General features: G+C 51.8%; 1 protein-coding gene across 9 annotated transcripts in view; it reads left to right on the plus strand.

The window, feature by feature from the left end:
* Nucleotides 1-23,865, plus strand: part of PLA2G6 (phospholipase A2 group VI) — an 88,980-nt gene that overhangs the window by 46,360 nt on the left and 18,755 nt on the right. For 8 of the 9 annotated variants that reach the window (XM_037846553.1, XM_037846557.1, XM_037846551.1 and 5 more), the window contains 10 exons: nucleotides 3,407-3,622; nucleotides 4,643-4,826; nucleotides 6,315-6,502; nucleotides 9,283-9,379; nucleotides 10,553-10,735; nucleotides 14,049-14,157; nucleotides 15,121-15,285; nucleotides 16,954-17,032; nucleotides 19,308-19,471; nucleotides 21,428-21,578. In XM_037846553.1, the coding sequence (XP_037702481.1) occupies nucleotides 3,407-3,622; nucleotides 4,643-4,826; nucleotides 6,315-6,502; nucleotides 9,283-9,379; nucleotides 10,553-10,735; nucleotides 14,049-14,157; nucleotides 15,121-15,285; nucleotides 16,954-17,032; nucleotides 19,308-19,471; nucleotides 21,428-21,578 (1,536 nt within the window). The remainder of the gene's footprint in view (nucleotides 1-3,406; nucleotides 3,623-4,642; nucleotides 4,827-6,314; nucleotides 6,503-9,282; nucleotides 9,380-10,552; nucleotides 10,736-14,048; nucleotides 14,158-15,120; nucleotides 15,286-16,953; nucleotides 17,033-19,307; nucleotides 19,472-21,427; nucleotides 21,579-23,865) is intronic. The other variant, XM_037846555.1, reaches the window with a different exon arrangement.

A 23,865-nucleotide genomic window follows, 5' to 3' on the forward strand; every position in this document is an offset into this window, starting at 1 on the left:
CTTTATCATGTTGAGAAAGTTCTCCTCTGTTCCTAGTTTTCTTAGTGTTTTTATCATGAAAGGATGTTCGATTTTGTCAAATGCCTTTTCCTCATCAATTGAGTTGATCATGTTTTTGTCCTTCATTCTATTCATATGATGTTTTACATTGATTTTCTTATATTGAACCATCTTTGCATTCCTAGAATAAATCCCACTTGGTCATGGAGCATAATCTTTTTAATATACTGTTGAGTTTGGTTTGCCAGTATTTTGGTGAGGATTTTTGCATCTATATAAGGGGTAACATTAAGGTCTATCTGGAAAACATTCCATGTACTTATGAGAAGAATGTGTATTATGCTCTTTTTTGGTGGAGTATTCAACATATATCCATTAGGTCTAATTGTTTAATAGTGTTGTTCATGTCCTCTATTTCCTTATTGATCTTCTGTTTATATGGTCTATCAGTTATTGAAAGTGGTGTATTGAAATCTCCAACTGTTATTGTAGAACTATCTATTTCTCCCTCCCATTCTTTCAGTTTTTGCTTTATATATTTGGGGACTCTGTTATGTTGTACATATATATTTATAATTGTTATGTCTTAGTGCTGGATTGAAACCTTTATCAGTATCTAATGTCATTCTTTGTCTCTGGTAATCTTTTTTTACTTAAAGTCTATTTGTCTGGTAATAATATAGCTACTCCAGCTCTCTCTTTTTCTTATACTTTTTATTGTAAAATATAATATATATACAGAAAAGTGATAAGTTTTGAAGTATGATTTAACAAGCAGTTAGAGAACAAATTTTAAAGATGTTATGGGTTACAGTTCCACAATTTCAGTTATTTCCTTCTAGCTGTTCTAGTACCCTAGAGACTAAAAAATAATTATATAAAGATTCAGTACTCATAATCTTTATTAATTCCTACCTTGTCTGTTGCTACCCCTCTTTCTTGTTTGATGACTTTCTCAGTCTTCAGGGATATCTGGACAGTGACCACCCTAGCTTGTTCATACTGAAAAGGGGTGTCAACATTAAGGGGGAGAGGGACGCATCTGTTTGATGTTCTTGAAGAGGGTGTGGCCTCTAGGTCCAGCTCTCTTTTGATTACTGTTTGCATGGAATATCTTTTTCCACCTTTTTCCTTTCAACCTTTTCAACCTCTTTGTGTCTTTGTACCTAAAGTGAGTCTCTTGTAGACAGCATATAGATGGATCATGTGTTTTCATCCAATCTTTCAGTCTCTGCCTTTTAATAGGAGAGTTCAATACACTGGCATTTAAGGTAATAGCTGAGAAGGAAGGATTTACTTCTGCAATTTAGCTATTAGTTTTATGTGTGTCTTACATGCTTTTTGTTCTATAATTACTCCAATACTGCCCCTTTTTGGTCTTAATTGCTTTTTGTAATGTACTATTTTGATTCTTTTTTCTAAATTTTTTAGTTATTTTCTTAGAGGTTACCTTTGTAATTACATTGAACATCTTAAACTAATAACAACCCAGTTCGACTAGCACCAACCTGGTCTCAGTAGTATACAAACTCTCTACTCCCATGTATCTCCTTCCTTCCCCCTCCATATTGTTACTCTCTCAGGTTAAATATATGCCTGTTAAGCAACACATGAGGGTAAAGTATGTATATTCATGTCTTACATCAGATTGTGGACATTTTTGGTCGTTATTTCTTCAAATACTTTTTCTGTCCCCTTTTCTCTCTCTTGTCCTTCTGGACTCCAGTGATGTGTATGTTGGTACCCTTGATGGTGTTTCACAGGTCTCTCAGGCTCTGTTCATTTTCCACATTTTTTTTTATTTCTGTTCCTTACACTGGATAATTTCAATTGTCTTGTCTTCAAGTTTGCGGATCCTTTCTTCTGTCTGTTGAAAGCTGCTGTTGACTCCATGTAGTAAGTTTTTTATTTCAATTACTGTATGTTGTAGCTTCAAAATATGTTTATTTCTTTTTTATAATTTCTACTTCTTTTTTTAAATGACAGTGGTTCCCTAACTCCCTTTAGTCCTTTGTTTATGGATTCCTTTAGCTCATTTAATGTACTTAAGACAGGTGATTTAAAGTCTTTGACTAATGTTTCTAATGTATGATCTTCTTCAGGGATGGTTTCTGGCAAATTCTTTTTTTCCTGTGAAAAAGCCATAATTTCTTGTTTCCTTATATGTTTTGTAATTTTTTTGTTGAGAACTGGACATTCTGAGTATGTGTTGTTATAACACTGGAAATTTAGTTCTTCCACTCCTTAGGGATTGCTAGGGTTTTGTTGTTGTTGTTGAGGGCTGGAGCTGTCAATTTGTTGTGACTTTTCCAAACTATTTTGCTCCCAGAGAATGGAAAGAGACAAGAGAAAAAAGTACTGCCTCTTTAAGACTCCTCCTCTGCTTTTGCCTGAGTGGTGCTGGAACAAGCTGGCCCCTAGTGATCTGAAGTAGCTGATCAAAAGCAGTGATCAGCAGTCAGACCACACACCCCTGGATTTTGGAGGACTTGGTCCTTATCGCCCACCCTGGCCCCAGCAAGTGGCACCAGGAGGCCAGGCTGCAGTCCCCATTGCTGTCTGCCACACTGTTGAGGGGTGGCAGGTGGTAGCCGCTGCACAGAGGGTGGAAGTCACCAATTTTTACCACAGTTTACCAGCCTCTCCCTCCAGCTCTTCCCTGGTTGCCGCACAGTGTTCCAGTAGACTCCAGAGTTTCAAAAACGTTCATTCAGATAGTTCCTGCAGGTTCAATAGTTGTTTTGGTGGAGGGACTGATTCCTGGTGCTTCTTACTCTGCCATCTTCCCATACCCTGCACATTTTGATGTATTTCCTTCCAGTCTTTTTATGCACTTTCACTTTTTAAACACAGTTTAGATCACATTGCATCATATGTAATTTGTATCCTACTTTTTTATTAACATTACAAAATAAACATTTCCCTATTACTTTAATATCTCATTTTAATGGATTGTAATATTCAGTCACATCACTGTATTAGAATTTATTTGAAATTCTATGGTTGGAAATTCAGTTTGAACAATATTCATTTAGTTCCTACTATATGCCAAGGTTTGGGGACTTGAGGCTGGGGTTTGCAGATATGATCATCAAATTTGACAATGGCTGTAACAGGGCTTTGATAAAATAAGATACAAAAGCAGGACATGATAGTACAAAAAAGGAAAAAGAAAAAGAAAGAAAACGAAATCTTTTCCAGTAAAAAGTAAGTCCAAACTCTGTGTAGATGGGTGTGCATATGTGTGTGTGTGTGTGGTGGGGGAAGGGAGTCAGGCTTGAGCAGGTCATTCCGTAGCCTGAAGCCTGTTTGTGGGGGTCCAGGGCTTCTGATTCCAGCAGGGGTGTGGGCCAAAGGTCCTGTGTGGCTCATCTCCATTTTCCCCTCCTCCGTCCTGGCTCCACAGACTCTTCCAGCTGGAGAATGAGGCTGATGCCCTGGTGACCTTCCAGCAGTATTCTGCCCAGTTGCCGCCCTTCTATGAGAGCTCTGCCCAGGTGCTGCACATTGAGGTCCTACAGCATCTGACCGACCTCATCCGCAGCCACCCCAGCTGGTCAGTGGCCCACTTGGCGGTGGAGTTGGGGATCCGCGAGTGCTTCCATCACAGCCGGGTCATCAGGTGGGCACTCGACAGTGTGCGTGCGCCTGTGTGGGTGGGTGGGTGGGGAGGTGGAGAGTCTCTCAGCCCCCCAGAAAGTCAACGTTGCCCAAATAGTTTGACCTAAAAAGGAAAGGCATTTCCCCTGGGTTGGAACGTAAGTGTGCTGAATAAAGTCAGAAGAAGAAATTGAATAATGCTGGAATACCTAGCTGTTCCAGGCCTATGGCTGCTGTCTGATACCCACAGGGAAGGTTAACCCTGCCAACAGCCCCATGAAGTATCATCATCTCGAGAAGCGGTTACATACCTGCACAAGGTCACTCAGCTGGAGAGGGCTGAAAGGTGTCAAATCCCTGGTGTCTCCTTCCAAGGAGCTGGTTGCCTTTCTAGAAGCTGCAACACCTACTTTCATACATTCATTCAGTCCACAGGGAGATCAGTGGATGCCCTGGTGAGGACCTAGTGTGGGCCCTTCCACAAGACCCCAGCATGCCATCTGGCCTTGCAGTAGCCTCCCCTCCTCTGATTCTCAGTTCTAGAAAGCTGTGTGGTTCTGGCTTCCAGACCTAAAACTCAAATATCCTCATCGCACTTCCAGTTCACTGGCATGTTCTTATATGACAGTTCTGTCCATTAACTGTGACAGGGATGGCGTGATATTTTTCTTTTTTTGTTGTTGTTGATAATGATGTTAAAGCCCAGAGAGGTTAACTGAATTACCTGAGGGTAGTGAGATTTCTGCGTCCTGCTCTGTGCCACCCACCTCCTGCTTCATGCCAGTGTGGCCCTGGGGCAGGTCTCATCCAGCTGTTCAAACTACGCTAAAACTTGATACCAATCCTATCAAATACAAATAAATTCTGAACCCACACAAAGTTTGAACCACCCAACTGGAGCGTGACATGAATGTTTTGGAGCTCAAACAAAACCAGAAGGTGGGTATTTTTCCTGCCCCTGGTCCTGCTCCTGCTCCCGGGTGTCTCAGCACCCCTGCCCACCTGACACCACACCTGCTCACTTTCCCGACTTCCCTTGCAGCTGCGCCAACAGCACAGAGAGCGAGGAGGGCTGCACCCCCCTGCACCTGGCCTGCCGCAAGGGCGACAGGGAGAGCTTGGTGGAGCTGGTGCAGTACTGCCACGCCCAGATGGACGTCACCGACAACCGTGGAGAGACCGCCTTCCATTATGCCGTCCAGGGCGACAGCTCCCAGGTGCTGCAGGTGAGCAGGGGGCAGGGCGGGGCAGCCTGTGTCGGCAGCATCTCACTGTGCCCACAGTTCTCATTGGGCCCCCACAGGTGTCACTCCGGGGCTCTCACTGACCCCTTTGACCTTCCCGGAGGGTGCACCCCCCTCCTCTGCTCTTCCCTCTGTGCACTTGTCAAGGAGACCTATCCTTGGTTACTTTGCTCCAACACCCCTGGGGGAATCCTCCAACTCTGCAGACTCAACTCGGGGTCCAGTTCCAGTCAATCAGTTTAGTTCAGCTTTTCCTGAGCACCTACTATGCGTCCAACTCCCAGGCTGGGAGGTTAGTGTCAGCCCCTGCCTGGAGGAGTGCACGGTGCAAGGAGACCCGAGCTTAACTTTCACAGGAACTCAAACAAGCAAAACAAAACTTCAGCTGGCTCTGGGTGGGCATTTGTGCCAGAGGTGTTCCTTCTGATAACTTTTTGATTACCTGGGGAGAAGATTTAAAAAAAGTCTTGAGTACATGGATTGAATGATGTCATGAAAAGGATACGTAATGCATCTGCTTGAAAGGAAAAGGCAGAATATCAGGCAATATTTTATTGCTTGGTATGTATCACTTCATTGCCCTTCTAAAGAATTTTTTCTTCTCTCTGCCTTGGGGACAGAATGGAGCTACATTATTCCAGAAAATATGGATTCCAGTCTTAGGATTAGTGCTTTCAGGGAGCACTGCCCCCTTCCTGAGAACCATGTGTGCCCAGCATAGTGCCATGAAGACCCCCCCTGCCTCAATGCAGAGGGTACATCCCCCACGCATGTCCACACTCACATACGACCAAAGCTGCCCTTTATCAAGCACTGACCCCTACTAGGTATCTTATGTTTTGGTTTAGTTAATTCTCAAAATGCCTTCTATGGAGGGTTGGTCATTATCCTTCTCTCCTTGTCAGGGAAAGTGAAGTTCAGTGAAGTTAGGAAATGTGCCCAGGGAGGGCCGCAGAGCTGTGAGTGTTGGGGCCGGCCCTCGAATCCGGGCCTTGCCACTGGCACCTGCAGCTGCCCTGCTGCTGTGCAGTGACCCTGGAGTCACACGGGAACCTGGTGGCCGAAATGAAGCCCCCGGGAGATGGCGTTCAGCCAGTAGCGAAGAAATAAAACCCTCCCAGCTCTCTTTTTAATACTGATATCTTTTTCATTAAAAAAATAATATGTACACATAGAAAAACAATTCAAACAGAACCATGGATATACAATGAAAATCAAGTATCATTACCCCCCAGACCTCCATAGAGACAGCCACCTGTTAAAGTTTCTTGTGTGCCTTGTCTGTGCCTATCTCCTCCAAAGCCTTTTTGTGTTGCTTCTCTTTGAGTTCTCATCAGTGTCCTTGTAGAGGCAAACTTCCCTTCTGCTTTGTCCTCCACGAGTGATGGCCAGGTGGGTGCTGGGGAGGGGTGCATGCAGGGGGCCTGTCGACTTCTGGGCCCCTGCCCACCCCTGATGGGCTGCCGTCAGCTCCTAGGAAAGAATGCGTCGGCTGGCCTGAACCAGGTGAACCACCAAGGGCAGACACCGCTGCACCTGGCCTGCCAGATGGGGAAGCAGGAGATGGTGCGCATTCTGCTGCTGTGCAATGCCCGCTGCAACATCATGGGGCCCACTGGGTACCCCATCCACACTGCCATGAAGTTCTCCCAGAAGGGGTAAGATCTCACTCCCCACTTCCCCCACCCCGGGGCCCCCGTCGGCTGGGCCTCCAGCTACCACAGCATCTGCCTCACCCCAGGTGAGCAGAGTCCTCCACAGGTCTCTGGACACCCCAGCATCAGAGCAGGGGCCCCAGGCCCACAGCCTCGTTAGATACACATTAGATGCTGGTGCCAGAGGTGAGCCTGGCACCAAGAAGGCGCTTGATCAATGCGTGGTGGGTGTGAATCTCAGCCCACAACCCAGCTATATGGGAAATGTAGCATTTAATGTTTTTCTGTAGTGCAGCTTAATTTCTGTCCATAAGCCTACCTCTACCAAACTGGAGAGACCCAGTCTTAGGCCTCCCAGGTCTCCCGCTTTCCAGCTCCCCCTGTAATGTTCCAGTTCTGGATTCTCAAGCAAGCTCAAGGCTTGAGGGGTCCTGGGTTGTCTTCCATTCATACCCACCCTCACAGTGGGTACTGCTACGCCTGGCTCAAAGCACAGGACTGCTTGGCAGGGCCCCATCTATCTAGAAGCTTCCTTCCTTCCTGGCTGCTGGCTGGTGCCCTCTGGGAAGCAGGGGCCTGGCCTATGTTTTGGAGAGCGCTAGACCATTCTCTCATGTCTTCCCTTCTCTCCAGACCCGGGAGTCCCAGATGTCAGGAATATCCTCCTGTGTGTGTGTGTGTATGTGTGTGGTGGGAGTGGGAGGAGTGGGGTAAAAGATGAAAAGGAGATAAATGTCTCAAGATATGATACAGCAAGAACAATATCCTGAATGAATGAATGAATGAATGAATGCATGAATGAATGAATGAGACAGTCAGTCACCCTGCCTGGGCACTGTGCCACGTGCTGGCCTTAGAGGGCCAACTAGAGGTGAGCCTTGACCCAAGCTGCTCCACCACGGGAAACACCCAGAATTCACACCTCTCAGCAAGGAGAGATCCCAGAGGGGGCGGCACTCTCTCCCCCCAGCACCTTGCTGCCCCCAGGGGCCATTGCTGTCCTCTGTAAGTCTGGTCCAAGCTTGGACACCCCCCTTTACTTGATTCTCCCTAGCATGGCCAAAATGAATGAGAACCTATGGAAAGACTTGACCAAATTATTGGAGATACAATCACCACCCCCATGCCCAGGAGTCAGGTTTCCTAACTGCAGGTTGCTCCCCAAGTGGATGCCAGGTGACCAGGACGCTCTTCTGTACATAAAGGCCTGGCACCACAGCCCCGTAAGATTCCTGTCCGGGAGCCTGGTCACCTGCTCTCTCCTCAGCCACCTTCCCACTCTGCCCCCACACAGATCCTCATTTCCCAAGAGGATCATCACACATATAGTACAAAGTGTCATCCCGTGCCTTGAGTGTGCCCCCTGCTGTTGCACATAGCTGTGTTCCTCCCAGGGTCCCAGCAGGGAAGCACCTTCACCACGAGGTGGCCGGCACAGCTGCACTCGAAGAATCACTCCTGTTCTGCATGACTGATGACAGCCGTTCCATTCACAGCTCAGATCTGGGACCCCCTCTGCTGTTTCCCTGTCCCCAGCTGACCTTCACTGAGTGCCAGGTGTGCCTGGGACAGCCCAGTGCTGGAGTCCCTGTGTTGAGGAGCTCCTGCCTGGGAGGGGAGCAGAGGATTCCTGCCAGTGAGAGAGGAGCTGAGATGGAGGGTGCATGAGGGCTGCTCTGGGAGAGCAGAGCCTGAGCTGAGCTATTTTAAAGATGAGGTAACCAAGGCTTAAAGAGGTTAAGCAACTCACCGAGGCCGTGCAGCTCTAAGTGTCAGAGCTGGCTGTCCAGCTACTGCGCTCTTAGCCACTCCACCATCCTGCTTCCTACAGGATGCAGATCAACACCTGAAACACGGGTGAGGAGAGGGGTGGAGGGAACTGGTATCAGTGAGGGTCAGCTGTCCCAGGCACAGAACTAGGCCCTGAAGTGTACTGCCTTGTTTCATCCCTCACCAGTCCTGTTAGGACTATCCCCGTTTCAGAGAGGCTCCATTGCTTTCCAGAGGTCATTGGCAAGGAAGTGGGGCTTGACGTCAAGCCTGTCTGATTCTAAAGCCAGCACCAGTGAGCACATCATTGCTGGTTGGAGCTATCAGAGAGGGCTTCCTGGAGGAGGGGGTTGAGCTGTCTTTCAGAGGCTTAGTGAGTCCTCTACATGGTATCTTGTCTTAGTTTGCCACGGCTGCTGTAACAAAGTACTACAGACTGGCTGGCTTAAACAACCAAATTTTTAATCTTATGGTTCTGGAGGCTAGAAGTTCAAAATTAAAGTGCCATCAAGGCCGTGCTTCCTCCTAAAGTAGAGAATGCATTCCATGCCTCTCCCACGGCTTCTGGTGAGTGATGACAATCCTTGTTACTCCTTGGCTTGGGGCGGCAGGACGCATTCTCTGCCTCCATCGTGTGCCGCCTCTCTTTCTCTCTTTCTCTGCCTTACTGACTTGTGTCCAAATTCCCTCTGCTTATAAGGAACCAGTTGTATTGGATTAAGAGCCCATCTTAGTCCAGTTTGGCCTCACTTTAACTAAATGAGTTGAACTCCTTTAGTTTAACTAAATCTTCTCCAAAGATCCTATTTCCAAATGGGGTCACAGTTCCAGTACCTTTTGGGGGACACAATTCAATCCCTAACACACGATGTACATTCCAGTTGGTGTCATTGCAGCTTTACTTGCAGGTGGAACTCTCCCCAGCCATAGACAAAGCCCCAAGCTGTGGCCTCTTCCAGCACCAGGCCAACCCCCAGCCTCCGCTCACTCCCCCGTGGCCCCTTTCTCCCCAGGTGTGCTGAAATGATCATCAGCATGGATAGCAACCAGATCCACAGCAAGGACCCTCGCTATGGAGCCAGCCCCCTCCACTGGGCCAAGAACGCTGAGGTAGGGAGGGAGAGTCTGAGGGTGGGTGGTGGATGGGCAAGGGGCAGGGTTCCTGAGCCCTTGGTTCTCTGGCTGCCTGCAGGAAGGAGGGTCCTAATGGGGCTCTGAGGATGGCACTAGGGGCCCGATCTCAGGGGGCCCCATAGGCAGACAAGTCCACAGAGAGCTGAGATCCTAGTGCCGCCCTGTGCTCCTGGCTGGGCCGTGATTTCCCCTCTGAGCTGCAGTTTCTTCATGGATGAATTGGGGGTCCAATGGCTTGCCTTTGGAGGTTTTGTGAAGTCATGAGAAAATTCTTCACAAGTTATAAAGAGCCCCACAAATAGACTGTGGTGTCATGAAGATGATGGCAACGATGTCGGATCTAGCAACCTCCACACAGCCCGGATGGGCATCCCCTCTGGAGCCATTCCCTAAACCAAGGTCTGTCCACCTGGAAGGATGGAGGCCTCTGGGCTCCATCGCCAGGAAGCACAGCAGAGATGTACATTGTGCATCGTGCATTGGGGACCCCCACAACCCAGCCCACTCTGGAATGCGATGGGCTGGGCGAAGGAGACCGCCTCCCCCCTCAGAGTGCCTTCTGGGTTCCAGGAGCTAGACCCAAGGCAGGCTCTCTCGTGTGTGTTTTGTCACTCATTGTCCCCACACTCAGGAGGTAGGGGGCTCACAGGAGAGAAGGTGCAGAGGGTGCAGGGACCCAGGCAAACTTCCCCAGCTCCAAACCCAGACCCTTCCTCCGTTGTCCCAGGCTCTCCAGGGCTGCTGGACAGGCAGGGATGTGGGTTGCCAGGGCCTGGGGAGGGCATCATGATACCTTTGCAAGGTTCCAGGAAGCTCTGTGGGAAGCGGGGCAGTTCTGAGGCAGGGCTCAGAGGGAACCTTGCAGGGAGCGACGAGGTCCTGTCAGCTCCCGGATCGGATCTGGAAGCCCTCACACCAGGTGGCACATTTTTGGCTTTTCCTCCCCTAGTTCTTGTAGTGCTGGTGTTATGGGAGCCTGGGTCTGTGGCCACCCCCAGAATCGGGGCCGCCACCTGGGCTCTTCCTTGTTGCTAGTGTTCCGGTGGCCTCGCAGGGAGGAGGAGGCAGGGCTGGGGGCTGCCCAGTGCAGCCCACCATGGCTGCTCCCCGAGTGCCCCGTGACACGGGCCTGGACCCTGTCGCCCGCAGATGGCTCGCATGCTGCTGAAACGGGGCTGTGATGTGGACAGCACCAGCTTCGCGGGGAACACAGCCCTGCACGTGGCCGTGATGCGCAACCGCTTCGACTGCGTCATGGCGTTGCTGACCCACGGGGCCAACGCGGATGCCCGCGGCGAGCACGGCAGCACCCCCCTGCACCTGGCCATGTCGGTGAGCCCACGGCCCACGACTCCCTGTGCAGCCGGCCACTGTCACGTTGGGGGTGGTGGGGTGCAGGAGGGCCAGTGCTCTCTCCCACAGTGTCCCTCCTGTTCTTGGCTGCTGAGAATCTTCTTACCTTCCGTCTTAGTTTTCCAGGCTGCTGTGACAAACTCCACACAATGGGCTTGTGTCATTCAACAGTGGAATTTATTGTCTCATGGTTTCCGAGGCTGGAAAGCTTGCTTCCTTCTGGGGTTGGCAGTGCTCTGGCTGGCCATCCATCCTAGGGGCTCCTTGGTTTTCCTGTCATATGGTGATGTCCTCTCCTTTCAGGTTCCATTGCCTTCTGACTTCACGCTCCCCTGACCATGTCTCAATTTCTTCTGCTTACAAAGTTTTCTCCAGCAGTCAGATTGGGGCCCACCCTCATTCGGTTAGGCCACACCTTAATTGAAATAACGTCTTCAAGAAGTCCTATTTACCGGGGGTTCACACCCACAGGAATGTAGATTAAGATTAAGAAATGTGTGCTTTTTGAGGGTACGTAACTCAGCCCCCTACACCTTCCAAGGCTCAGTTCAAACCCTGTCTCCTTCAGGAAGTTTCCATGTCCCCCTCTCTATCCTCAGCCCCAAATATCATCTCTTCCTCTGTGCTCTGGTACCTTTTACTCCTGTACCCCCTCCTGGCATTTGTATAGTGAGAGAGGAAACCTTGGGGTAGTCATATCATCTCTGCCAGCTGTGGTTCCTGCCTGGCAGAGTTGTCGAGAGAATTAAGTGTAGCTCGAGGGTGGATGCCAGAATGACACATCTAAGGTACCTGGCTCAGAGGCATGGAGTGGGCGTCCTAGAAACAGTAGTTCTCTTTCCCTTCATTATTAAGGGAAAACATTCATGTGCATATTCTTATCTGCCCTGGTAGCTCTTTGGAGGAGGGACTGCCTACGCATTTTGGTATCCCATGGTGGGCATTTGTCACATTTGTTGATCTATTATGGAACATAGTTCCTGTCCTTAAAGCCCCGGCAATCTTGTTGGGGAACTGCAGCATGTACGTATTAATCATGGGGGAGGGATTTTGTGTTAAAGACATGCAGTAGCAATACCATATGTATATGAGTCTGTTTAGCAAGTCTCAGAGTGATAGAGTGGGAGAGAATCCTGGGACCCTGAAAGTAGATTTAGGACAAATTCAGACATCCTGTTTTCTATAAAAGGTCACAACTAGAGAGGAGACATTGTTGCCCAAGAGGCTGAAACTATAAATAAAAACTTGGACATTTTTAGCAATGAATGAATGGGCCCTTAGAATTGTCTAGTTCACCAGTTCTCAAACTTGTTTGTCTATTTGGTCCCTTTATACTCTTAAAATTTATGAGGGTCCCAAAGAATTTTTTTATATGGATTATAATATCTGTATTTACCATATTAGAAATTAAAAGTGAAAATTAAAAAAAATTATTAATTTATTAAAAAATAACAATCATAAGCCCATTACACGTTAACATATATAACATTTTTATGAAAAATAACTTTTTTATTTTTGCAAATCTTTCAAATTCCTGGCTTCACAGAAGACACATGAATTCCCGTAGCTTCTACATTTATTCTGCTGTTATGTTATTTAGTTATAGAACAGGAAGGAATCTGGCTTTACAGAGCCATGTAGTTTGACAGGGAAGAGTATTTTAATAGCTCTTTCAGGTAATTGTGGCTATTCCTCTTTGATACTACACCAAAACTCAGCAGGTGGAAGTTGCTGAAAAGTCAATTGGTTGCAGTGTGGACTCAAACCATCTCAGTGAACTTTTCTTCCTTTATTACTTTAAAATCCATTCATGTCCCTTGCAGTTTGCATGGATCTTTTACCCATGCGTGATTTTTTTTTCATTTTTAAAATGCAATTTTATTAAGCTATATTCACTCACCATACAATCCATCTGAAGTATACAATCAGTGGCTCACAGTAGCATCACGTAGTTGTGCATGTAGCCCCATGATCAAATTTAGAGCATTTTCGTTACTCCAGAAAAGAAATAAAAATAAAAAAGAAACCCTAATCCTCCCATATCCATTATTCCTCCCCCCATTATTGTGCCCTAGTATTGGTGTGGTACATTTGTTACTGTTGATGAAAGAGTATTTAATTATTACAGTTAACTATAGTCCACAGATTGCAATCAGTATATTTTTTCCCATATACCCCTCTATTATCAATTCCTTGCAATAGTGTTGTACGTTGCTCTAGTTCATGAAAGAACTTTTTAATGTTTGTACAGCTAATCACGGACATTGTCTGTGTACCACAAGATTCACTGTGTTATACATTCCCTTTTTTAACCTCTGACATACATGACACTAAACTTCCCCTTTCTACCACACTCATATACCATTCAGCACGGTTAGTTATTCTCGTAATAACGTGCTACCATCACCTCTGTCCATTTCCAAATGTTTAAGCCCATATAAGATTTTGTATCATCCTTGAAGTGAGTTTGCACAGCTTCCAAATGTTGACCCACTTGATTATACAGTATCAAAAGCACACATTTGTAAATATCACCACTGATAGCCTCAGAAAAGTCTTTCGATATTGGAAGCTGTCAAGCCCATGATGGCATCTACAAGTTTCCTGAAATTCAAATTTTTGCTTAAAGGCTTGAATTTTATCATTGGCCAAAAAGACTTGTCAGTTTGTTTTTCTTGAAGTGGCAGGCTCGTTACATTCCATTTTGAGAAAATGTCTGCCAGATACCCAAGGCTGAAAAATCAGTCATTCTTTTAAGTACATGTTACTTTTTCCATGAAAGAAAGCAGCTAGTTCAGCCCAGCCTCCAAATATTTAAACACTTACTGCTCTGTGGAGGGTAGCTGCACCTGCAGGCTGCTGTCTCTGGGGACGAGTGCCCAGTTATCCCAGCAGAAATGGCGTTCTGGCCTGGATGGGCAGGACAGCCTGCCCATTGCCCACTCATCCTATCCCTGCAGCTCCCAAAAGCAAGCAGCAGCTGACCCTTCAGTGTCCCTTGGCTCCTGGGTCAGGGGTCATAGATGCATTGCTGCCTTCAAGAAGAAGGTGGGGCTGAGGGCTGGGGTGAGTCGCCTCCAGTTTCTGCTGGGTTCCTAAACCTTCACCTGGGGATGCTCTCAGGCGTGTTTGTCAGGGCACTAGCCCTCAAATTGCAGACTTTGGAATACCAGATGGACTGGGGGTGTGGGAAGCCACCTAGTTGATGGGTAGGATGGGGGAGGCCAGGGCTCCTTTTACTCTTCATTTCCCTGCTCTGTTATATATTTTCCCCATATTCTGTCCCCGACAGAAAGACAACGTGGAGATGATCAAGGCCCTCATTGTGTTTGGGGCAGAGGTGGACACCCCAAATGACTTTGGGGAGACGCCTGCATTCATAGCCTCCAAGATCAGCAAACGTATGTGCTCTGCACTCTGGGGACAGAGTTGGGTGGGGGTCGTGGGGGTGCAGGGGTCAGGGAGGAGGGAATCGCAGCCAGCCATCGGGTGCCAGAGTGCTGTCCTCACTCATCCACCCACTTCACCCTACAGACAAATACTAGGAGCATCTGCCAAGCGAGTGTCCTCCCCTGGGGACCCAGACTCCCAGGGTGGGGCGGGGTGGTGGTGCTGGATGGGCAGCAGCAGCAGGCTGCGTCCCTACTCTGGGGAATTTGCTGAAGGAGCCACTTGCATGTGTAACCATAGGGTTGGTGCGTGCGCCGCACGGCTCGGGCATGTGTGCATACCCTCGTGTGTGCATGTGCTGCACGCTGCCTCAGGTGGCCTTGGCTTCAGAGTTGGCAGAAACGGATCCTCCCCTCCTGAAGACAGGAGCCATTCTGGAGGGCTTTAGGGAGCTGTGGATGTGCACCTGATTGTGTGCCTGGCCGCACGTGCATAGGCATGTGTGCACCTGTGAGCACATGCTTGTGTGTGTGTGTGTGGGGGGGTGCTACTGCTTGTGGCATCCTTCTCAGTTATCCCATCTGGTAAATGGGGGTGAATGCGTCTACTGGCTGGCCAGTTAGCCCCTGTCAAACTCTGAAAGGGACTATGCATTCAGCAATTTTGTGTGTTGCTGAACCTGGAAGCAGAATCTCCACTTTCTTGGCTAGAATAGAAGGGAGAGAGGGGGTTCCATAAATAATGGCTCAGGGCAAGACTGGCTTCCTCCTTCCAGAGCCCGTGGTAGACTCCAGCCCCTTCCCCTGTGCCCCAGGGAGCCGCTTTGGATGTGACAGGCTAGAGCCCGCACCCGCTGTCAGGCCAGATCACCTGGCGATGGGAGAGGGTCTGTGTGCAGAGAGGAGGGACTGTCTCTGGCATGTTGACGTCTTTCCTGACCCTCTGCCATCTCCCCTTCCGCAAACCATGACAAGTTGTCACCAGGAAGGCGCTCTTAACTCTGCTGAGAACCGTAGGGGCCGACCACCGCGTCCCCTCCCTCCCGGGGATCCCCACGGAGCAGGGCTCCACAGCATCGCAGCGCCCCATCTTCTCCCTGGAAAGAGCTCAGCCCCCGTCGGTCAGCTTAAACAACCTAGGTAGGCCTCACCCTCCCACACTCCTCTCCGGCCGGCTCCCAGGCAGGGATCAGAACAGCCCCAACTGGAAGGAAATGGGGCCCCAGGGTGGAAGTAGTTGAAGGGGAGCAAGGGAGGGTAAGATTTGTTAGTATCTGTAGGCAACCAGTAACCCAGAGATCTCATGGGTCTGTGGGGTCCCTGGTTGATGTCCCATGGGTCATGTCCCCTGATAGGATCTCAGGTCTGGGCATTCCCTCGGGCACCCACGAAGCAGGCATGCTCCGTACCTCTCCCTTTGTGGGCTGTGAGGGGTGCCCTCTGGGGGCCCAGAGCCCCCACCCCTCTGACTTGAACTAGGAGTGCTTCTGTCCCACCGGTTCCACGTCTGTCCGGCCTGAGGCCTGTGTGTTCTCTTGCTGGCCACTTCGGTGACCTACAGGCTTACGAGCATGATCAGGCAACCCGTACCTGCTTTGGTGGCAGCCCCAGAGGAGGCAGGGACACTTCTCTCGTGTTTCTGTATGCTGGCTCACCCCAGGGTCCTAGATTGTTTGGGAGATGGGAAACCTTTTTCTTTTTTTTAACTGTTGGGGAAGAAGCACCCCCAACCAGACTAGCCCAGCCAAGCCCGGGGCTCAGGAGAGCCAGCAGCCAGCAGCCACATCTATAGCCTTTGGCCTCCACCTCTCCTCTCCCTGCCTATCCCTCCCAGGAACTGCCCCCACCACTCCCATTTTTATCTCTCAATTTTACAGGCAGTCAGTCACCCCCGCCAGCCCGGATGGTGGGCCTGGGGCGCAGCGTCAGATGGGTAATGCCCAGCCTTGCCCTGGATTAGCTGGAGTTCTCGTGCCCTTTTCCTTTTCCTCAGCTGCACAGCCAGACACAAGCCACCCTTCCTGCCTGCTCCCTCCTGTGCACTTGGGGCCACTGCCTCTCCTGGCCCATCTCCTGCTTCTCTTGTGCCTTCTCTTGCCCCTTACCCTTTGCAGCCTGCCCTCCTGCTCTGCTGCTTCTAGACTCTGTGCTTGGTGGGGGGAGTCCTCCTAGAGTCAGGGCAGGCAGTGCCCTTGGGCCAGGTGCCTGAGAGTTGGGCTGCTTATCAGGAGGGACAGCTGGCACATCGGTGTGGGCATGTGGCTTGGAGTGGGCATGGGGTGGGCATAGGGGAAATTTTGGAGTGGACCAGTGGATCCAAACAAAGAGGCTGCTGAGGAGGTTTCTAGAGCCGGGGTCAGTGAAGGGGCAAGCTCCCTTCACTCACAGAGTTAAACCCCTGTGTCCTGAGTCAGCCCTTAAGGCCAGATGACCAGGGACAAGTCACCTCACCTCTCTGAGCCTCAGCTGTGAGTGGGGAATGCTGATTCTCACCCCAGCAGCTTCGGCTGCAATGCCAGAAGGAACACGTTGGGAAGTGGAAAGCACAGGACACACATGGGGTGGTCATGCCTCGTGGCATCAGGAGGGAGACACTGAGGAGGGGCTGTAGCTGGTGGGGTGGGATGGGGTGGGGGAGTCCCCCCCAGATCCGGGTCAGCTCATTTCTCGCCAAGGTGCTGGGCCTCTGGGCAGCCTTAGCCTGGGTCTAAGAGCCCTTCCCTGGGGCCAGGAGGCGGGGGTGGGCAGTGGGGTGAGGGCAGCTGCGGGTGAGCCCGGCCCCAACCCTGCCCGCCCTGTGCTTCACAGACGCGCAGGACCTGGTGCACATCTCCCGGGCGCGGAAGCCGGCCTTCATCCTGAGCTCCATGAGGGACGAGAAAAGGACGTAAGTGCAGTGAGGGAAGGGACCTCTCCTGGGTGCCCCATGGCGGGCTTGAGGGCTTCGGGGTGGCTCTTGTCTCTGTGGTTCACAGGAGGGACCAAGTTGTTGGAGAGCCTGGGTCTGCTCCTCTGTTGGTGACCGAGCGGCCCCGCAGGACTGGCGCCGGGTCACGTGGCCTGCACGCCATGCAGCTGGTGCGACTCAGGCCAGGTCTGGCTGCAGTCCTGTCACTTCCTTCTCTTCTCATGGTTTGGGGAGGGGCAGGTCACACAGTTCCCCTTAAGAGAGGGATTCAGCACTGCTGTGGTGGGAAGCCCACTTCCCCCGATCCCTCCCGGCCCCCCCGCCCCAGAACCAGCAGGGTGGGCTGGGTACCAGGCCCATTACAGGGGGTCAGTGTGCGAGATCGCCATAAAGAGAAGCTGCAGTCCCTGGTGCTCACCAGCATGGCCAGTTACCGAGACAGATGTTTTTCTAGTTTACTGCCCTCTCTACCAGCCATTTAGGAATACACCCTGTTTGTTCTTTGCTTATTACTTTCCGGTGATGCTCACAGCCTTCCTAGGGAGGTATTGGTGACCTTGTCTTGTAGATGCAGAACCCGAGGCCCCGAGAGGTTAAGTGACTTGCTCAAGGTCACACAGAGGGAGCGTCATCGCAGGCCTCATGCCCAGCCCTTCCCAATCTGAATCCTTGCTGCTGCCCCAGGCTTCCTCCTGGCTGTCCACAAAGCGCCAGCTCTGCAGGGAGAGCTCTCTCCTCCCACTGTCAGATGCAGGCCCTGTCCAGGGGGTGGGCATCTGCAGCACCTGGCTCCCTCTCTCCACGCCAGGAGAGCATCTCCCTATCGGGGCATCCTCTCCATTGCATGGCCTCCCTGTTAGGCCCGGGGGCGCACCTGCCCCATCAGTGTTTGGGCTTTCCCTCTTCTTGCCCTCTACACATGTGTGCATGGGTGTGTGACAGAGGAGGCAGATTGCCCAGCAGGACCCTGCAGAGCCTGCAGGAGCCTGAGAGCCTCCCTGGGGGTGGGGAGAGAGGCTGCTGCTACCCGGAGGGCTGACCCCCCTATGAGGGTCTTGGGAAGCCACACAGCCCAGCCTAGCATTCTGGGTTGATTGTGCCTTTGCCAGCCCAGGGTCTTGCTGTTGTTCCAGCCTCCCTGGTCAGGGGCTCTCCAGGCCCCCCTCTGGCTTGCTGGAGGCCAGGCACCTTGTCCAGGAAAGGGCTACCAGAGACTCTAAAGGCAGGATTTAAGAGGCCCCCTCTTTCACTCACCAGCTCTCCATTGGGCACCACCTACACCCATTCTGAAGACTGGGCATGGGGTATACAGCCCTACACACAGTGGGCATGTCCCCTGCCCTCGGGGCTTCCAGTCCAGTGGCAGAGGGATGGCAGGACAGTGAACAAAAAGTGATTGGTTACAAAGTGAAAGGTGGCAGGGCATAGCCGGCACTGCCTGGCACCGGGGCAGGCTTCTCTCAGGCAGTGACAGGAAGCTGAGATGCAACGAGGAGGAGACCAGGAGGACACTGTGAGTACAGACCCACGGAGGCGTTCCCCTTGGGTGGCCCCAGTGAGGGCAGGGGCCAAGTGGACTCCTTGGCCGGACCTGGGGGAGACATCTGGGCACGTTGGGGAGACCATGACTCAGTAGTCAGCAGAGCCGGGTCCAAATCCATCCTGTGTCGCTGACTGCCTGTGTGACTTTGTGCCAATCACTTAACCTCCGAGCTTCAGTCTTTCATTCAAAAATATGCATTGAGCATCCACAGGGATAGCAGGGAGTGTGCACCTTGAAGGGGTCCTGACAATTGAGTGAGTTAATGCTGGTGAGAGCCCCTGGCACATGGGCATGGCTTCCTCCCCACCCCCTCCTGCCCTGCTTCTCTCACCTGCCCTCCCCTGCCACCTGTCCCCAGGCTGGCTGTGGGATCCCAGCCCCTCCTCCAGCCTCAATAGCTCATATAGATTTTTATCAAGCACCTGGAATTCTGGGAATATAGACTTGACCAGAATCGGGTCCCTGCTGAGATGGCACCTGGTCTTCCCTGACCTCCCTGCTCCCTGACCTGGCTCGATTTTCTCTTTGGCACATTTTTACCTCCTGACAAACTCTCCAAGTCTTCGTGTATGACTTCCGCTTCCCCTCTGTGAGGGCAGGGGCTTTTTCTGGCCCAGTGCCGAGGCTCAGGGGCCAGGGGCCAGGGAACAAACAATGTAGCGTGTGCCTGTGACCGGACCCTCCTCTCTCCCCTGGGTGTTGCCCCCTCAGCCACGACCACCTGCTCTGCCTTGACGGAGGGGGCGTGAAAGGACTCGTCATCATCCAGCTCCTCATCGCCATCGAGAAGGCCTCAGGCATCGCCACCAAGGACCTGTTTGACTGGGTGGCAGGGACCAGCACGGGGGGCATCCTGGCCCTGGCCATCCTGCACAGTGAGGGCAGCCCCCTGGGCAGGGGGGTGACAGGGGGGGTGGGGGTAATAGAATGCGGGCAAGAAGAGGGCCATGGGGGGGGGAAGGCCTGTGAGCCCTGATTGGGGCTGCTGCAGGTGTCAGGGTCCAAGGCTGGAAGGAGCGAGGCTGGGGAGGTGGCCTGGGACCTGATGCCCCCACCCCAGCTGCAGAAGATAGAGAAGAGGAGGTGTTTGGCAGTGGCCGCCCCAGCCGCTGCTCCCCGGGCCTCTGCAGGACAGGCTGTGCGGGCCCGCAGCCGCTGAAAGAACAAAGGCATTCTGGGCTGTGTGGAGTGGTGGTCTCAGGGGTGACGTCAGAGCCCTCTCCTGCCCACTTTGTTTCCCTACAGGGAAATTGTGCCCTAAAGGGGGGTGACCCAGAGTCCCTAACTTCTCAATGGGGTTGCTCACGCTGGACCCAGGTCCCTAGACCCCCTGCCCAGTGCTTTCCCAAGGGCACAGGCTGTTTTCACTGCTGCTTGGTAAAGTCTGGGTCTGAGGCCACAGGACAGATGCTTGGCTTCCTGGACAGACTTCTGGATAGGCTGCATCTCGACTCCAGTGGGGCTCCTTCATGGGGCAGAGTGACCCCCAGGGCCGGGCACAGTCATCCCCCAGGCAGGACTCGTCCTCAGGCTCAACATCCCTGACTGGGGATCCATGTCCCTGTGCTGGTCGGATTTGGTGCTCAAATCTGAGCTTCCAAATCTGGCCCTGGGCGATCCAGAGTCCCACAGGCATCAGGAGAGAACGACCCTTGGGGCATGGGGGTGCTAGGGCCCTGCAGGCCAGGCCTGTGCTGGGTGGGAGGGCTGCAGTGCTGAATTCAGGCCTGTGCCCACCCCTCAGGGAGCCCCAGTCAAATGGGGGAGGCAAATGCACATGGGGGTCTTTACAGGGCAGTATGAGGAGGGTCAGGCTGGAGCAGCGTCTCGTGGAGCTCTGGGAGGAGGAGTCTGCAGCCTGCAAGCTGCACAGGACTTTACTGTCCGCAGCAGTTTATTGGCTAGTGTTTCACTTCATTTTGATGGTTCTTCCCGTAGCCCTGTGTGGTGAGCAGGGTTCCCCCCAACCCCTTTTACAGATGGGGAAACTGAGGATAAAGAGGCTCACCCAGTGGGTCAGGGCAGAGCCAGGACTGAGTGTCTGTCTGTCCACCCAGCATGCAGCCACTGTGCTTGCACTGCACCCCCCGCCCACGCCTTTTCCCTGCCGACCTCAGGCTGCACGTCCTACTCAGGGCCTCAGTTCCTGTCTCCTGTGAGGGAGAGGCCATGTCCGGAGTGAGAGCCATGCTGGGAGCCGCCTCCAGCCTTCTGGGGCGTGAGGTCTGAGGGAAGCAGAGCGGCTGGAAGTCCACAGCCTCTCCTTTGGGAAGGGTCACTTCCTTCCCCACAGGACGTTTCTCCCCCATCCAAGGCCTTTCTGGAAGGGATTTGGGAAGTGGCCTAGTTCAGCCTCTCGTACAGGCAGAAACCCCCCTTTTAGCAGCCCTGGTGGGGTCTCCCAGCCTCTACTGGCTTGTCCCGGCACCAGGGTTCACTGCCTCAAAGGCTTGCAGGGCAGGACCTTCTTTCTTTGAGCTGAAATTGCCCCTTTGACTGCATCTGTTCTGGGGTGCTTGGAGGACAGGGCTGTTCCTTCTCTTCCATGACAAACGGGTAGATCCAGCTTTTGTGTGGCTTGGAGCTTATACAATTTGGAGGCCTTTCTTTAAAGAAAATAATACTAGGCACCTGGCCTTGGGGCTGCTGAAGGGGATTTCCTCCAGAAGGGGCAGCTGCAGGGGAGGGCTCAGAGCCCGAGCTCGGCCAGTGCCTGGGAAGCCCATCCCCCTCCTGCCCACCTGCTGGCCGGGGGCCCTGCAGCTGGTGTCTCTCCCGTGGCAGTGGGTGGCCCTTGGGTCTCTGCCCACCCCCCGACCCCTTGTGCCTAGGCAAGTCCATGGCCTACATGCGCGGCGTGTACTTCCGCATGAAGGACGAGGTGTTCCGGGGCTCGCGGCCCTACGAGTCGGGACCCCTGGAGGAGTTCCTGAAGCGGGAGTTCGGCGAGCACACCAAGATGACGGACATCAAGAAGCCCAAGTAAGCCTCCAGCGGCCACTGGTCCGATTAAAGCCTGGGGTGAGCGAGGATGGACAGCAGCTTCCTCCCTTTAAACAGGGCCCTTTCCCGGAGGATAGATGGTGAACAGCCTTGCACTGCGAGGGGAGCAGAGGTGGGCCGCCTGGCTGGATGTAGGGGGCAGGGTGTGGCTCTCCCACAGGCACCCTGACACTTACTGAGGGCAGGGGAGGGGCCCAGCGTGGCCAGGGAGGACACTTGGGTCCACCAGGCATCTGGAGAGAGGCTTGGCTCTTGCCACCCAGGCCAGAGGAGCCCACTGGCCTTTCAGTGATGGAGCAAACCAGCTTCTTACATTTCAAACAATACCGATGGCCCAGTTCAGACGAGTAGATTCTAATCAGATGGCTTCGGTTCTTTCTTCAGTATTAAGCCCACAGGCTGAAACTAATTTAAGTCAGGCCAGGGCCCAAAGGAGAAGCTTGCATTTCCAAGAAGCATTTGCTTGGGAGGCCCAACCTCCAAAAGGGTTTCCCAGGACTCTAAGCAATAGATCCCTGACCTCCATTTGGGGCCTGGATGAAAGGTGTGTTGCACAGGTGCCTGGGTGCTAGGAGGGTTTTGAGCATTTCCTGGGCTGGGCAGAGGGGGCCCCCGCTTGCTGGGCCCTGGATGTCTGCCTGGCAGTGCTGAGTACACCTATGTGTGTGCCTGTGGAAGCCTTCCCCAAACCATAGTGTAGACAGAACTAAGGCTCAGTAACATTCTCCAAGTGAGAATGTTCCTCCAACCAAGAAGTGGAGGATTGGGGAAGCACCTGGTGCTATGGCTACAGGTCTCCTAACCCACCCGTGGGTGATGGGAGGGTGTTCTGGTTTGCTAATGCTGCAAAACACCAGAAATGGATTGGCTTTTATTTGGTTACAAAGTTACAGTCTGAAGGCTATTAAGTGTCTAAGATAAGGCATCAACAATAGGGTACTTTCACTGGAGAGGGGCCATTGGCATCTGGAAAACTTCTGTTAGCTGGGAAGGCACATGGCTGATGTCTGCTTGCTCCCAGGTTGCGTTTCAAAATGGCATTCTCCAAAATGTCAGCGTCAGCTTTCAACGGCCGTCTTCAAAATGTCTCTGTAAGCTGCAGCTGCTCTGAGGTCCTTCTGTTCGTGAGCTTTTATAAGGCTCCAGTTAACTAATCAAGACCCATCCTAAATGGGCAGGGCCATACCTCCAGGGACATAATCTAATCAAAGGTATTACGTGCAGTTGGGTGGGTCACATCTCCATGGAAACAATCAAAGGATTCAACCTAATCAACACTAATATGTCTGCCCCCACAAGATTGCATCAAAGAACACTGCATTTTGGGGGACATAATACATCCAAACCAGCACAGAGGGGTAGGGGGCAGAGCTCGTGTTTAGGCAGGAGAGGACCCAGAGGTTCTTCTGGTCCTGGCTCTCCACCAGCTTGTCACCCAGCCCTGGGCAAGCTCCCTCCCCTTTCTGGTTCTGAACTGGCCCCAACCCAGCCCCGGGCTTGGTAGACCCCATTAGGGCCTGCACAGGGGACCAGGCTGTGGTATTTTCCAAGTCTTAATTTTTAACAAGGAAAACCATTTTCTCAGTGTGAAGAGATTGGGCCAGATGATACCTAAGGAGCCTTCTTGCTCTGACATTTGGTGATTCTCTTATATGGTTGTTCTAGTTTGCTAATGCTGCCGGAATGCAAAACACCAGAAATGGATTGGCTTTTATAAAGGGGGTTTATTTGGTTACACAGCTACTGTCTTAAGGCCATAAAGTGTCCAAGGTAATGCATCAATAATCAGGTACCTTCACTGGAGGATGGCCAATGGCATCGGACAACCTCTGTTAGCTGGGAAGGCACGTGGCTGGCGTCTGCTCCAAGTTCTGGTTTCAAAATGGCTTTCTCCCAGGACGTTCCTCTCTAGGCTTCAGCTTCTCTCCAAAATGTCACTCTTAGTTGCTCTTGGGGCATTTGTCCTCTCTTAGCTTCTCCAGAGCAAAAGTCTCTTTCAAAGGCTGTCTCCAAAATGTCTCTGTAAGCTGAAACTCCTCTCTCAGTTCCAGTGCATTCTTCAAAGTGTCCCTCTTGGCTGTGGCTCCTCTTCAGAATGTCACTTACAGCTGCACTGAGTTCCTTCTGTTTGTCAGCTCATCAATGTGGCTCCAGTGATTTAATTCAGACCCACCCTGAATGGGTGGGCCAACACCTCCATGGAAATTATCCAATCAGAGTCATCACCCACAGTTGGGTGGGGCGCATCTCCATGGAAACACTCAAA

Source organism: Choloepus didactylus, chromosome 8 (assembly GCF_015220235.1).
Source record: "Choloepus didactylus isolate mChoDid1 chromosome 8, mChoDid1.pri, whole genome shotgun sequence".
Classification (NCBI taxonomy): Eukaryota; Metazoa; Chordata; class Mammalia; order Pilosa; family Megalonychidae; genus Choloepus; species Choloepus didactylus.